Genomic DNA, 16,772 nt, shown 5'->3' with positions numbered 1-16,772 from the left:
AAGTTGATATATTTTTGTGAACAGATCTCTACTGTGACCACAAAACAGGACGATTTAGGTTTAATATTTTACTGTGGACAAACATTTATTTATGTTTATTTTTTAAGAACAGTCCAGACACTTTATGTTATGTCTTTGTGGAAAATTATGTATTAATAATGAAGTTATTTATTTTTGATAATGAATTTGTTCTATCATCCAAAAGAGGACACTTTAATTTATTTTTTAGTGAAGTTTAAATGCTTCTAAAGTTTAATAATTTATACATTGATGGCATTTTTTAAGGCTTTTGTCTTTTTTCGCATTGGTTAAGGGGTACTTTGGTTGAAAACATATTTCACAGAGGGTACGTCACAGAAAAATTGTTGCGAACCACTGAGTTAAAAAATGCCAGCTGTATTTTTGGAATACACGACTATTAAAAAAAAAAAAAAAAGATGTTTTTACAATGAAAGTGTGAGGCATGCACATAAAACGGGGCGCATTTATACGACGTCTCTTAAGACAGCTTGGAAGTGCTTTACAATGTCGTTGAAGTGTTCCGGCGTGCGCCGAATCAAATTAGGTGTGTAAAAGCAACACGTTTGTGTCAATAAAGTCACGCGCGCGTGCGGCATATTTATTATTTAAATCATAATCCGGCGCTTTGCTTTGACAGATTTAAACCAAATATTAGCTGATAAATGATCTTTTTGGTGCACGCGCACGACGTAGTGAAAAAGGCTGCGCATCTTCTCCGGGCGCTTGTAATGAGGTAACCATAGCAACAGACAGCCTCACAAATGGCAGCCAGCTGTCAATCAAAAGCTCACTTTTTTCTTGCTTTCCTGGAGCACAAAATGAAGAGCTCACTTATTATTTCACCTGATGTTCCTTCTTAATTTAGCGCTATTATACTTAGCCTTGTCCATTTTTAAGCATTATTATTAATATTTTTATCGCGGTGAGAGCCTTACATAAGTTATTATTTTCTCAATATTTGTATGAATGGTGATGCAGTGACTAAAAAATACATAATAAGCCTTTAATGCATAACCAGGTTAAAAATCAGTCTTCAATAAGTATATTGACTAATACCTCAAATTAAAAGACTTGATTGGGGCCTTACAGATGTGTTATTATTTTGTCAATATGCATGTGTAGGATGACGCATTGACCAAAAAAAAAAAAGACACATAATAACCCTTTAAGCACAATAAGGTTAATAATAAATCTTCAATAAATATATTGACTAACACCTCAAATTAAAGGACTTGATTGGGGCCTTACAGATGTGTTATTATTTTGTCAATATGCATGTGTAAGATGACGCATTGACCAAAAAAAAAAAAAGACACATAATAACCCTTTAAGCACAATAAGGTTAATAATAAATCTTCAATAAATATATTGACTAACACCTCAAATTAAAGGACTTGATTGGGGCCTTACAGATGTGTTATTATTTTGTCAATATGCATGTGTATAATGACGCAATGACCAAAAAAAAACCCCACATAATAACCCTTTAATGCACATTAAGCTGAATAATCAGTCTTCAATAGATATATTGACTAATACCTCAAATTAAAGGACTCAATTTGGGCCTTACAGATGTGTTATTATTTTGTCAATGTGCATGTGTATGATGACGCATTGACCAAAAAAAAAAAAAAAAACATAATAACCCTTTAATGCACAATAAGGTTAATAATCAATCTTCAATAAATATATTGACTAATACCTCAAATTTAAGGACTTGATGAGGGCTTTACAAACGTGTTATTAATTTGTCAATGTTTGTATGTATTATGACGCAATGCCCCAAAAATACACAAAAACCCTTTCATGCACAACATTAAAAACCAACCATCGACAAGCTATATTTACTAATACCTCATATTAAAGGACTTGACGGGGGAGTTACAGACGTGTAATCATTTTGTCAATGTTTTTATGTATGGTGATGCAATGACTAAAAATACATAATAAGCCTTTAATGCATAACAAGGTTAAAAATCAATCGTCACAGAACGACATGGACTAATACCTCAAATTAAAGGACTTGATGAGGGCTTTATGGATGTAATATTATTTTGTCAATGTGTGTATGCATGGTGATGCAATGACTAAAAAACTCATAACCATTTAATGCATAACAAGGTTAAGAATCAATCTGCAAATAACTATATGGACTAATAACTGAAATTAAAAGACTTGATGGGGGCTTTCCAGATGTGTTATTATATTATTTCGTCAATGTTTGCTCGTAAGCTAACTCCAATATTATTTAGGCAACATCTATGTTTTTATTTTTGCCTGAAAAGGTCATTGTTACTTATAACAAAAATCTATCTTCAAAAGGCCACATTGACTAATACCTCAAATTAAAGGACTTGAAGAGCGCTTTCCAGATACGCAATTACTTTGAAAATATGTGTTCATACAACAAAACAATCGCCCAGAATATGCTTCAAATGGTCTCCGTTGCTTGGCGTCAGACTGCATTTTCCTGTTTGATTCTCATAATTGACTCTTTCGTTAAAAACACACACACACACGAGCTCTCTAATTAATTTTCCTTAACATGTCTCAGCGTGACTGTTGGCCGAATAAACAGGAAGTTCCCAGCTCAAGCAAAAGTGTTTTTTTTTCATCCTCAGAACACCTGTTGGATGCACAAGTTAACAAGTTGCCGATCCAAAAACCTGCAGTGTTATAATTACAGCCCCCCCCCCAAGATGCACATAATGGGAGGTTTTCGCACTCCTCCTGCGCTTTTTGGCATTAGAAAAGCTGGCGTATTAAAAAAAAAAAAAAAAAAAGCTAAGGCCAACAAGTGATTCTCGTCCTGGTTTAATTGGTACTGGGGGAGATGGAGGGCTTGAGGAGAGAGCTTTGTTGTTTATTCAAGTGGTTTTTTTGTTTGACCACTGAGGAACATTAATAGCTGGCAAATGGCGCCCTCTGGTGGACATATAAGATTAGTTGGGTGATAGGCAAAATAACACCGCACGATTTTTTTTTTTTTCGCGCAGTTGGGCCTGCTTGAAAACATCCACACAATAAGAAAGATATTCTATTTAGATTTAGGTGAAATTCGTTATGATAAATGGCGCAGGATTTTCATATCTATATCAGAAAAAATTATAGTTAATATGTAAAAGAGAAAAAAACATTACGGGACCTCAATACAGAAAAAAAATAATTTACTTTCCCCTCCAGCCCTTTTGTGTCCATTGTTGTGTCCATTTTGTCTCAGTTAATTACATCCCACTCAAACACACAAGGCATCATTGGAAAGGTCAGAATGTCCTCTACTGAGGACACCAGGACATAATAGGGTAGCTCTAAGCACAGTGGACACAAATTAAAAGGCTGGCTCTCAACACAATTTAGAAGTCATTTGCTTCATGTTCCAATTAATTTGCTCTCAGTTTGAAAGGAAACATGACAAAGAATTACATATTGGCTGATACCTGCAGAGTATGTGGAAAATGTCCACTACAGTGGACAAATAGCTTTTTCTTTGGAGGATAATATACAATGGTGCAATGGGATTTTTTTTTAATATTTACGTATAACAAATGATTTTTCATTTGATACAATTGTGTTTTGTTGGTTAAAAATTCATTTTTGCCTAATCGCATTATTACGATGTTTTTAGCATTTTTTTTTAGCACGCTGGTCTTTTCATGACTTTAAGTGGGTGGATTTAAAAACTCATTATAACATCATTATATCATAATTTGCACTAATTACAAATTACAAAAAGCGTAAGCCGCTTTCGCAGCAGCTGTTCCGCGTTGTCTTTTTTTTTAGCGGCTTTCAATTTGACTAAACAAAATTAATTACCGCTAAATTAAATGAAGGTGACGTTTGTTTTAAGCCTCGGGCCGCAGCGTCGGCGTCCATTCCTTCAACGTTGTCCAAATGAAGACAAGACAAGTTGTTGATTTTTTTTTTTTGTTTTGTTTTTTTTCGCTAAACACGGCTCATTTCTTTATTGTCGCTAGAGTCGGCCACATTCTCCTCAGACAAAAAGCACTTGAGAAGCACAATAGAGAAAGAAAAGAAAAACAAAACAAAAACAAAGATGAGCCCGTCGTGGCATTCTTTTGGTATGCGGTTTTCAAAACAGTAACTCACTAAATAAAGTGAGTACACCCCTCACAATTGTGCAGATTCTCTCTTTTCATGGGAAAACCGAAAAAAAAAAAAATTGCTCTTTTTATTGTTTTTAGAATTTGACAGTTCACCAATTTTCATTCCTTTCATGAGTCACTGGCCATGAGTTGAGAAATATCTATAAAACGACACTAAAAAATATGTTATTACTACTGAGTGTAATTAGTAATTCAAACATGATACGCATATTAAAAGCAGCCTTAGTTTTACTCATGTTTCACATTTCTTAATGACAAAAGAGAATGTCGTTATTGTTTTAATCTTTTAGTTTAATATTAAATCATATATTTTAACTCGAGACATTTTTGACATTTAAGAGTCAATACCTTCAATTGTTGGTACTTAGTTATATTTATTTCCAAATTTGGAAAGTGTTTGGTTAAAGGAGGGTCTAAAATGAATCAAATACTAGTTATCGATTACTTATTAAGTATTAAAGTTAAATGTTACTTTAGTAACAAAGTAATCAATTACTTTAGTCATTGAGCACTTTAGTATGGAGGACCGAAAGTGCTAAAATTAAAAAAATAAATGTACCATTCATGAATTAAAATGTCATTAAATCATTAAATGTTTCATTAATTCATTAAAAGTGTCAAATTACTGAAATGTTTCATTCAATAACTAAAAGATGTATTGAAATAATGACGTTTACATACTTTAGTACCCCATATAGTTGATTATTTTATTACATCAAATAATTGATTACTTTAGTACTTAACTTGGTAAAATAATCAATTACTAGACTACTCCAGTTCACTACCAGATATTTTTTTAACTTCTTTTCGGCAAACATTGGAAAAAATATAATAAAAGTACTCGAGATTGAAAATGCAGACTCTTAAAAAACAAATGGGACTTAATGATGTCATGAGAAATATACTTTGACTAAAAATGTTGTTACACAATCATGAAATTTCATTTTTACATATTTCAAGGGCAACATTTTCTTTCACTTTGACTTGTAATTACGAGTAAACGGTCATTAGTTTGAATATAATCGATGGTGAAGTTTGGCGCCACCTAGAGTCCAAGTCGCGTTTAGCATCTTGCCTAATGGCTGCACTGGCCCTGTTTCTTGCATCTCATGTAAGTGTAAATTTATTGTTCCCATAAAATAACTCAAAACAGCCATTAACAGCTCACAACAAAGGGAGAACGCTATAATTAAATATTTTCAATTTACACTCATACAAGCTGTGCACTGACTACATTTTATATTATCGTTTCTTCAATGTTGCCCCATGAAAAGATATGTTTACATATCTGCAGAAGTATGAAATGTACTCACTTTTACCAGATTTCGGACATCCCGATTGGCGTGATTGTTCCCCCCCGATTATTTCACCTGAATACTGATACCAAACGAGAGACGCTAACATGATTACGAATTAAAACCAAAACAACGTGGCGACTACGCCGATTAGTCAGTTAGTTGCAAACAAAGTAAAAAAACAAAACAAAAAAACGGGATGAAAGTGCTTCAAAGCAGGTGACTGAAATGGAAATACACACGTCAAGTGTTGCCATGATACGTTTGTCGTCCTCCTCGGGGTTAAGCGACTTTTGTCGTCGTCGGTTTTAAGGTCCTACGTCATTAGTGTCGCACGTCTCGTTCGCTTGAAGGTTACGGTTTATTTCGACTGCGTTCCTGTCAACGAGAGACACAAGACATCATTGGAAGGGACACAAACAGCTGCCGGCTTGTTTTCATTTCATCGGACCAAATAGTAGCAAATTGTGCAAGGTTATCACCAACAATTTGGATGTTTGATACTGTTGTTTTTCCATACAGATAATGGTACAACGCTTGGCTAATCACTGATACCAATCACCGATACCATAAGCACCTTTTATGCACAGATAATACCCCCCGGCGAAAAAAACGACGATCTATCATTGCAACACATTTTGCCATAAACCAGAGGTGTCAAACATATGGCCCTCGGACCGGTTCTGGTCCGCAACCGGGTTTAATCCGGGCCGTGAGATGATTTTGTAAAGTATAAATACTACCTGATTTTTTTTTAACAAATGAAAAACTTGAAATGTTTTATGATCAACTCTTTCGGTGCCCTTCAACACAGCTCCATTTAGTGGATGCATAACCCCAGCAACTACTGTAGCTTCTATTCTGTGCGCCTTATAATACGGTGCGCCCTACATACGAAACCCCTTTTAAAAGTGTCCATTCGTTGAAGGTGCGCCTTTCAGTGCGGAAAATAGTATCCACACTATCTTTTGACCCAAAATCCAAACTCATTGAGGTTTCGTAGTCATCACTCTCAGAGCAGTCATGAAAATGTCATTTTTTTTCGCCCGCAATGCTACTAAAAGCATCTACGGATCAAATCAACGTTGAACGGTTGCTGCGGCGACGCTTCGAAAAGGACGTGGTCGCTGAATGAAACCTTTTGTGCGCTGACCTCCAGGCGCATACCTCCGGGAAATCTTACTATTAATATACTCAATGTCTCTATTATGAGTACAGAAGCATGCGCTCTTATTATTGTACTACATGTTCTCGTATGGTGTCATGTGTGTTGTTGCTATAGCGCGCTAGGCAGTTCAAGCGGTGTTAGCTTACCGCTACAAGCTTGCCGTTCAAAGGCAGCTCGTGGTCTGCATCTGCCTTTTGTCTCAAAACGGGGAATGCCGGGAATGCGGGCTATTTCAGGGCCCCGCTCCTCGGGTGACCCCCCCCCCCCCCTCTCCCCCGCCCCCCTCCTCTTTCAGGGGAGCTCATCGCACTCACGAGATGGCTGTCGATTCAGGCTTTTTTTTTTCCGTCTTTTTCTTTTTTAATGCTGCCCGTCAGGAAGCATGACTTGTCGGGAACTTCCACTTAGCGGCAGACTGAGCAGGTGGATCAGCTGATTTTTCAGGCGGTGACTCAAGTGAAACCAGAGAGTGTGTGTGTGTGTGTTACAGGGAAACGCGCCACGGAAAATTTACGTACGAGCGCTGAAATTGTTGAAATGTCGAATGTGACTGAGCTCAATCCGAAAAAGCTGGAACGAACCAACGTAGAAGCTTGCTCAAGTTACAAAATAAATTCACAGTAAGTTGTTTAATGTTCCAGTTCATTTGCTCTTAATTTTAGGAGAAAAATGAACTTTGGAGTCAGGGCATGAAAAAGAACTACATTAGACTGAAATCTCTGCTAAAATCTTACGTGCCCCAATTTTAGACCTATCGAAACCACAAGTGTCAAACTCGAGGCCCGGGGGCCAGATCTGGCCCGCCACATCATTTCATGTGGCCTACAAAATGCTGATTCGGACTTCAAGTTTCTGGCTAAAACGCCAAATTTGCAAGTTTTAATGAACAACAAACAGTTTTTGTTACCACTTCCTGTTTTGATCCGTTTTGAATGGCCTCCAAAGGCTGATTTCATCATTTGATAATGACCGGAGGGGTTATGATTGCTATGAAAATTATAACTACTAGGACACAGGTGGCAAACCCAAGGCCCGGGGGCTAGATCTGGCCCGCCACATCATTTCACGTGGCCCACAAAATTCTAATGAAGTTTTTGGCTAAAATGTCCATTCTTTTTAGTTACCAATTCCCCTGTTGATCATTTTTTACCGGCCACTGATTTCAAAACAAAGTAACTATCGTCCCTAAAATTTCCCAACGACCCTCCCACAACGCGGCTCGCACCAAAAATGAGTTTGACACACCTGGCCCGAGCCTAGCACGCCGGCCTTTGCGTTGACCTTACCTTCCTCAAAGCCTCCTCTTCTTCCTGGCGTTTCTCGTAATGTGCAAAATCATCAAAGATTGAGGTGGTATGCTTGTAAGTGGCGATAATTTTAAGCACTTGCTTGGCCTTCTCCAGAGGCACCTCCTGAGTGTCCCTGGAGTTGGTCACCGGCTTGTTGTCATTGTTCTCCAGCCGGATGTGTCGCAGCTGGTTGTTGGGCACGTCCTTGATGAAGGCCCACTTGACCTCGAATTTGCCCTTCCACTTGTCCTGAGACCAGACGCCGGCGTAGGCGTTGTAGTCCACCGGCGAGCGCATCTCGGCCACGCCGCAGAAGTGCCCGCTGCCGTTGACGCTGAACAGCAGGTACAGGGGCCCCTTGCCGCCGAGCGAGCGGTAGGCGCCGTCCAGACGCTTGTTGCCGTGTTCGGTGCTGCACCAGATGGAGTACTTGATGGAGCGGTGGATGTCGTCTTCCGAGTAGCTCTTGATAATGAAAACCCGTCCGTTTTTCAAATTCCACTCAAACTCTTTGGGGTTGTAGTTGTTGAGGGCGCGCAGTTTCTCCAGCACGGGGTGCACTTCGCCCGAGCACAGCGAGGCGCTCACCGGGATGCCCACGCCCACGCCGAAGCCGTCGCCCCGGTTCCGGGGGGCCACCCAGCGGTTGGGCGGCGGGCCGGGCTGCTGATGGAGGGCCTGCGGGGGGCCGGGGTGGGAGGAGAGGTGCAGGGGGCCGGGAGGGAGGGACTGGGGGTGCTGCGGGGACTGCAGGGACTGGAGGTGGAAGGGCTGGTGCTGGTGTTGCGGCTGATGGGGCAAAGGGTTCTGGAGTAAGGCCGGGGGCTGGGCGAGAAGCGGCTGCTGCACCAGGGGCGGCGTGGGCATCATGGTCTGAGCCAGCGCCGGCTTGTTCAGGGGGCCCTTGTCGTCCCACGTACCAATGTTCATGTTGTGCTTGATGGGCGGCGGGGGGATGGCGGCGCCCACCATCCCCATGTTGGCTTTGGGCTTGGCCTTGAGCGGCGGCTTGGCCGGCTTCTTGGCGATGGCCGCCCACGAGGCGGCTTTCGCCGCCGACGAGCTCGCCGAAGGCGGGAGGTTATTGGCCGCCATGCTGCTCATCCCGGCCGTTCCCGCTAAGGGCGAGCCCACGGTTTTAGTGACGGCCGCCACCATGTCCGTACCCAGCTTGAGCCCCGCCATGCTCTGCTCGATGCTGTTCAACACCGGCATCTTACTGAGCTGCGTGTCGCTCCCGAAGCCGGCCTGGCCGTCGGCGATGGCGCGGCCCAGCGAGCTGGGCGCGTAGCCGTAGCTGTTACTGTACACGGAGGTCTGCGTGGATTGACCCTGGGACACGCTGGTCCCCCAGGTGGAAAAGTCGGCGTTGCCGGGGAAGAAGTTGAAACTGTGCTGGCCCAGGAAAGGCGGCGTGTTGCCCAGGGCGCCCGGCTGGCCGAACACGCCGTCGGGGATGAAGTGCGGCTCGCCATTGCTCATCTGTCCGTAGGTGGTCAGGTAGGGCATGGGGGGGTCTCCCGCCGTGGACCAGGCCGCCTCCCCCAGGGAGTACGGGAATCCAATAGATGGCGCATAGTAGCTGGGCATGTAGGGATCAGACATGGGGGGGTAGCTGTTCCCCTGAAACACATTCAAACTCATTCGTGAAGCGCTTGCCAACCATTTTCTGGGACACAATTTACATTGGGACAAAAATGACTGCTTATCTTGTAATAATGAAAACAAGTGGGCATAGAAGTTGATGAACGTGGAAGTCAAAATCTCGCATTGCAATTTTGTTCTTGAAAATTCTTTTTAATGTGGATTTTATGTGTTTTGTTCTCCGCCACGGGTCCGATGAATTCAGTTGTTGAATAAAATAAAATCTTCTGGGAGGCCCCGCGGGTTTGTAGAATATGCAGCGTGAAATCAATTTTTATCCATTTCAGGAGGCGGCCATTTTGAAACATGCTGTCTCTTAAAAATGACATCACAGTTAGTCAAGGTTGAGGTCAGCTTGTGAATGTCATGTGACCAACTCAGCGATAAAACATGAGCAACGGTTGGTCATTACCTGAGCAAACGTGGTCATTTTCAGTCCGCGGCAAATGGCAAAATGGCCGTCTTTTGTTGATTACGCCATATTGCGCAAACATAATATTAATCATAATGCAGTGTTCAGGCTTGTAGAGGTATAGGTAACAAAGTTAAGCTAAGTATACTGCCCACAAAGCAGTTACAAGGAGAATCTTTGCAACTCTGACATCGCTTTTTAAAAACAGCAGGTGATGTTTTATACTGACCGCTTCCTTAAAGCCGTGACCATTAAATGATCCCGTCTTACCTGATTTGTCTGGCCGCTTATGTAAGGCTCAAAGTCATCATCGTTGACGCCGTCTTTTTGATGCATTGATCCGTTTTGCACTGCGCGGAAAACAACGGAACATTGAATCACTGTGGGGTAGACTAGGATACACATGAATATTTCATTTCTGGCAATATCCGTGCAGGAGCACAAACTGGGAAATGAGTGTACATTATTTTGGACCTGAATGTACCTCTACAGTCACTTACCTTTACTTCCCTGTCCTTTAGGTCTCTGGAACGGTGAGAAAAAAAGATTGTGTTAGCAGACATGTGGCACATCATCAAATGAAAATGGCACGAAAAGTGGAAAGACGGGTAATGGAAGAGCATTTTTCTGTGTACTTTGCTAAGAGATAGAACAAAGGTACGTTATTTGCAGGGGAAAAATATTTTTCCGACTACTTGAGGCACACCTGATGATCTCTCGGTTTGGGAATGGCTGCATTAGCACATATAGGACGTGATGCTGTGTTTTGGAAGAAGAACATGTCAGTGGGCTAGCTGCAGCTTGCAAGCTGCTTGGTTCTTTTTATCCAGCGGATGTCAAACGACAAAGTGCCGCATCGCCGACCGGCTCCAACCGGCCACATCGTCAACTCGGGTCGGCCTGCCTGCGTTTCCGGCCGGCTAAACGGCTACCTTATACCTCTTCTTTTTTTTTTTTGGTGTAATTATTATTATTATTATGGCATCCTCGGCAGGATCGAAGTGCTGTCGGCAAACTTTCCCAGCGGCTACCGTCAAGCGAAGCTAAACCGACCTGCTGGTGGTCCACCGTGGTCGCAGACATCCTCCAGGAAGCGGGGCCGACGGCTGCTCAGCACACTGTCCGTCCGCCCGTGTGCGCTCCTCCTCCGCCGCGCTCTCTCCCTCCCTCCCGCCTCCCTGCCTCGGTTCTCCGGCTGTCCGATCCCTCCGCGAGCGGCGGCGGCGGCGGAGCCCCCCCCGGGAGCACACGACGACGTCGCCGTTTATCGACGAAACAAATTCGACTCCGAACGAGGTGGTCGGACGGAGCGGAGAAGAGGGAGTGAGAAGACGGGAAAGTGACGAGCGTTTTACGGGAATATCCCCCCTGCCATCTTCCACAATGGCGGACTGGCTTTTTTTTTTTTTTTTTTTTTTTTACCCCCGAGTCCCGCTTCCGCTCGGCTCCTCCGCTCGGTGACCTTCCGCCTGTGACGCTCTGAGTCATGTTCCTCTCTGACACTTCACATGACAGTCACAAACTCACCAGGGATCAGATCATTTCTTCATAATATCCAAGTGTAGCCATTTTAAAAAGCTCCGGCTTCGTTGTTTAGCTAACCCCAGTTCAATGAAGCACTCGCGTATTTATTAGCATAGCATCGTCTTTTTAACCACTTTTGGATGACGCACTGTTATTACACCGAGCTTTGTGTAATATAAGATGTATTTAACTGACTTCAAATTTACTAGATAATTTTTTAGTTTTCAGTATCAGTACCCGGGCTTTTGCAAACAATAATTTACCTTTTTTTTCAAATGGTACTCAATGTTCCCATTCATTTTTTTTTTATCTCTCCTCAAATATTTTCGTCTAAATAACTCGTGTTTGGGTAATGAAAATGTGTTTTTCTTTTAGTTCACAAAACATTTTTTAAAATAATTTACAAAGTTGAGAAAATAGGTAAAGTACGTCTTTGCTTTTCTGCTCATCATGCACACCAACCACACTTTCCTTTCCACCAGTTTCATCAACATTTTCTTTAACAAAGTACATACATGTAATCATTCTGCCTCTCTTAAAAAACACTTCCATGCTAACGTTATAGTTTAAATTACAATTTCATCATTCGCGCATGTTCTTTAACCTACAATGAACATTTATTTATCCATGTCGCATGATGTAATATTATTTTGTAAATTGACATTATTTTTCAGTGTCGTTACTTCTCGCAACCAATCGCATCAAATTCTCAAGTAGCAGAACAAACATTCTTAAAATGGAATACATTTTTTCTCACTACTCAGTAACTTTATGAAATTAAATGCAATACATATGTAGGCAGATGGGGCTTTTGTTTTTTCGATATACTGTGCTGTATTTACAAATGTACAGTATTTGATTGCCTGTTTTACTTTACTGTTAGCTGCTTGGTAGTACCGACCGATCTTCTGACAGTATATAAAAGGAAGAATTAACGTAATAATAATAATGAAATAGTAATAATATATATTATGTTGAATAATAAAATAATATAAAATAAAAACGTATCCTCGTTTGCAATGCCGCAAACAATTATATGTTGTCACAAAAATTCTGCATACTTTCAGAAATGATCATCCAACAAAATTAGAAGTACACTAATAAGCACTTTTTCCAACTCCGTCATTGATTTGCATACTTACAGGGCCGGCGCTGACACATTCAATATGGCGGCCAAGATGACTTATCCCAGCACCGTACCAACTCGCTCAAGGCGTTATCTGTGTAGCTTCTCTGTATTCACGTGAACCAGAAGCGATTTCCTTGACCTGAGTCTGCTTCTCGCGAGACTTTCCCTACGTCGGCGGCTCGAGCTCCAGTATGGCAGCCCTCGCGCTGAGGTCTTGTCGCAGAGGACTTTCAAGCTTTTTAAGCCACGGACGACTGGCCGCTTCGTCCGACACACACCCCAGAGGTTTATTCGCTTCTTAATTTGACTCTATTTGGTACACACGGCTTGCGTTCGCTCGGGTGGACGTTTAAACGTACACGAGGGGGTGTGGCTTTGATTGACTACGTCGTTTTTTATAATAGTCTTAGACTGTACATTTTGTGCTTGTCACTTATTTGCCTACATCATAATTAGGCATATTTTGAGTATCAATAACAATGCCTTTATCCTGTGATTTTGCTAAGCAGTGGTGAAACCTTCCCTTGAAGTATTTGATTTCTTTCACCTTATCATGTTCTTGACATGTTGACATGTTACGTAACAACGCTAACACTTGTGTGTCCACCAGGAGACCGGAGACACAAGTCCACAGTCCAGTACGCCACCAGGCCGGATCTTCCCAAACTGGCCTACAGAAGGGTGAAGGGCAAGAGTCCGGGGGTGGTCTTCCTGCCTGGCTATGGGTCCAACATGAATGGGCAGAAAGCTGAGGCGCTGGAAGAATTTTGCAGGTCACTCGGACACTCGTATCTCAGGTGAGCCGGAAACAACACTTGCAGGGGAAAAGAAATCACAATAGAGACGAATTAAATGCGTTCTTTTGGACCTTTCGCACTCTATTTATTCTATTCGCACTCACGCCGCAGAGAAAATGGAAACGATTGTATAACGTCTCCCGGAGTCAAAAATAAGACTCCAAATAAGAGGTCAAGCATGCTCGTTTCAAGCTAGGGCTTCAACATTAAACTGAATTTTAGTTATGATATTGATGGTGACAAATACCAAAGTATTGGCGTAGTTACTCAGTTAAAATGATCATTTAAAGGTTTCATTTTCCACATAAAATACATATTCCTTGCTAGAATGTCCTGCAGTAAAAATACATGTATTTTTCTCAGGTGAGTAATAATAGTAGCTGCTGTTTTTTCCTGGCAAAGTGTTCTTGTTTTTTTATTTCATCTTAAGGAGTATTTAATGTTTCTGCTTTTTACTGTAAATTAAAAATAAAGAATATCCTCCTGATACCTAGCTTCTACATTTGTCCACTGTAATGGACATTTGTTTTTGGTCCATAATCTCTCTATTTTGACTCATTTTAACATACAGATAGTTTTGTATTATCAAATCTGATCTAATGCTTTTCTTTAACATTGACAGTTTGTTTTTCTTCTCAAACAGAGAGGAAATTAATTGAAACATGATTCAACATAGCTAAATTGTGGTATTTCCTCCCTGCACCCAGCCTGGTCATCTTTGTCCATTTTGGTAGACATTAGTTTTTGGTCTCTATTTTGAGACTTATTGGTGCTACCCTTATACGTCCTAGCGTCCTCAGTAGAGGACGTCCTGGCCTTTCCAATGTCTTGTGTTGTGCATTTAATCTTCCTGTCTTTCTAAGGCAAAACAAACAACTGTGGACACAAATATAGAGGATGTGTCTCAAAGGGGTACAGTCCTTCATTTTTTGACATCTGTCCTGTTCACGTAGGTTCGACTACACTGGACACGGGGCCTCGGAAGGGGTCCTAGCAGAAGGGACCATTGGCACATGGAAAAAGGATGTCCTTTTTATGCTGGATGAATTTGCAGAGGGTCCACAGGTGATTCATTCACATAGAAGCTTGCTCAAGTTACAAAAACAAATTTGTTAGGACGAAATAAAAGGTCTAAAGCAACTATGGAAAAGGTCAAATTAAGTGGTCAATTTAAAGATTAAATAAGTCTTTAAATGTTATATGCTTAGTGGGACTGGGCAAATCATTATATATTTCATATTCTACTGATTATTGATTGTTTTTACCTATTTCAAATAAGGAACTTAAAAAAAATGGATTAGATATCAAAAGTATATTAAACAACGACTAAGACGGAAAAAATGGCTGAGTCTGGGTGCAAATTCACGTTATTTTAGTTGTTTATTTTTCCTTTTATTTATTTTTTCTTTATTGAGCACAATTTGTTATTATCTGTTATATCTCATGATGTATATATATAATGATATTGAATTACCGCTCAGCGTTATTTGTAAAATACCAATTTGGCTCAACATTAAAACAATGATTATTACTATTATTACTATTATTACTTTTTCTGTAATTTTTATCAATTTTACATGCGGTAATAAACGAAAAAAAACATTCGAAGGCTTGATTTGTTTAAAAAAAAATAAAATGTGCCAAATGTATACACAAGAATAATACTTGCTTTTCAATATGTTGGCATCAACGTAGCTTGTGCAAAAAAAACTACGAGCTTTCTGCCACTTGTTCAAAATCTTGATTTAGCTCATTTTTTAATCGTAAAATGAGAACCTAACCAAATGAATCGGATTTATTGCTCAGCCTTACAAAGACCCGGAGCCATGTTTTAAATACTACGTTTATTTGTTATTGTCCCTATCTTGCCACAAGGTGTCACTGTTAACCACATTTTCACAAATTGAAACTGTAGCTGAACGTTCTAAAAGACACGTTATTAGGGACAAGCAAAAGCTTCTTACATCATTTACTCAAGCGTGCTTTTATTATCTTGTAGATACTCGTAGGTTCCAGTATCGGAGGCTGGCTCATGCTGCTGGCGGCCATCGCGCGTCCGGAAAAGACGGCCGCCCTGGTGGGCATCTCCACCGCCGCCGACCACATTGTGACCACGTTCAACGCTCTCCCATTGGAGGTGGGAACTTATTTCTATGCTATGTAGCCTCAAATGCTAGCCCGCTACTCGAACGCACCGTTTTAGTACATCGTTAGCAGTCGTGTTAGCATTTTGAAGCCTTGACCATGTGGTGCCGCGTAGACGAAGAAGCAGTTCCAGGAGAAGGGCGAGTGGACGATACCGAGCAAGCATTCGGAGGACGGCCTGTACAAGTTTAGCATGGACTTCCTGCGAGAGGCGGAGAACCACTGCGTGCTGCACAGCCCTCTGCCCGTCACGTGCCCCGTGCGTCTCATCCACGGGCTGAAGGACGAGGACGTGCCGTGGCACATCTCCATGCAGGTGGCCGAGCGCGTGCTCAGCACCGACGTGGACGTCATCCTGCGGCGCCACGGCCAGCACCGCATGTCGGAGAAGGACGATATCAAACTCATGGTCTACACCATCGACGACCTCATAGACAAGTTGACCACCATGGTGTGATTGGAAGGTAACGGGGGTGGCGGCGTGGGCCGGGGGCGGGGCTTAGCGTCAAAAGACTGTTTACTACCAAACAAGGCAAGTTGCTTCTGCCAAAAAAAAGACCTTTTTTCCTTTATTTCCCTTGTATATTAAGTTGTTTCAGTATTAGACGGGTCACTCACTTCTACAGTACTGCTGCTCCTCTTCCTTTCTTTTTTAAGCACACAGTTCTAGAGAGTTCCTGTGCCTTTTTTTAAAAATCACATTTCACCCTCATGAGCCCAATAAAACGTCTGCACACTGTCAGTGCAGTTTTTCCTTTCATTGAATCCAATGTGATGCCGGTGTGATCCGTTATTTGCAGCTTCACAGGGAGACCGCATTGAGGGCAAGCACACTTTTTCTGTGTGAGGCCTTCATCTGGGCTAAAAAAAATGAAAAAGAAAGGCCAGGGCTGCATCTACATAGTATTTTAATGAGTGATTAAAAAAAGACATGTTTTAATTTCCATCCCTTTATGCAAAATCAGGAATCTTATTTCACATTTAACAAACAAATCAGTATCTGGTTCTCAGAAACAAGGCAAAAATAATTGTTTGCAGAAACAAATTCAAATGTTTTACTTAAATTCAACAACAATAATCAGTCTGCAATTACAACAGGAAATATTTATAAATGTAAAGCATAAATTCTGAGGATTTTGAGAATCTAATTCAATTGATACATACATTTTTTTTAAAAAGAAACTCAACAATATACGATCAAAAGGGAATGATTAATCAATGTGA

General features: G+C 41.3%; 2 protein-coding genes across 2 annotated transcripts; one reads left to right on the top strand and one right to left on the bottom strand.

Moving 5' to 3' along the window:
• Window positions 1–3,934: 3,934 nt before the first annotated feature.
• ythdf3 (YTH N6-methyladenosine RNA binding protein F3) lies at window positions 3,935–11,516 on the bottom strand. Its single transcript, XM_088401939.1, has 5 exons — window positions 11,007–11,516; window positions 10,454–10,478; window positions 10,224–10,303; window positions 7,895–9,520; window positions 3,935–5,818 (listed from the first exon to the last, which is right to left on the bottom strand). Exons 1-5 carry the CDS (start codon window positions 11,034–11,036, stop codon window positions 5,795–5,797), a joined length of 1,785 nt encoding a protein of 594 aa, XP_088258065.1. The 5' UTR covers window positions 11,037–11,516; the 3' UTR covers window positions 3,935–5,794.
• Window positions 11,517–12,611: 1,095 nt separating this feature from the next.
• abhd10b (abhydrolase domain containing 10, depalmitoylase b) lies at window positions 12,612–16,290 on the top strand. Its single transcript, XM_088401940.1, has 5 exons — window positions 12,612–12,891; window positions 13,217–13,403; window positions 14,357–14,468; window positions 15,403–15,540; window positions 15,664–16,290. Exons 1-5 carry the CDS (start codon window positions 12,798–12,800, stop codon window positions 16,003–16,005), a joined length of 873 nt encoding a protein of 290 aa, XP_088258066.1. The 5' UTR covers window positions 12,612–12,797; the 3' UTR covers window positions 16,006–16,290.
• The last annotated feature ends 482 nt before the right edge of the window (window positions 16,291–16,772 follow it).

Source organism: Hippichthys cyanospilos, chromosome 19, assembly GCF_059441005.1.
Source record: "Hippichthys cyanospilos isolate Australia breed blue-spotted pipefish chromosome 19, RoL_Hcya_1.0, whole genome shotgun sequence".
Taxonomy (NCBI): domain Eukaryota; kingdom Metazoa; phylum Chordata; class Actinopteri; order Syngnathiformes; family Syngnathidae; genus Hippichthys; species Hippichthys cyanospilos.
This window is presented reverse-complemented; position numbering and strand designations above follow the sequence as displayed.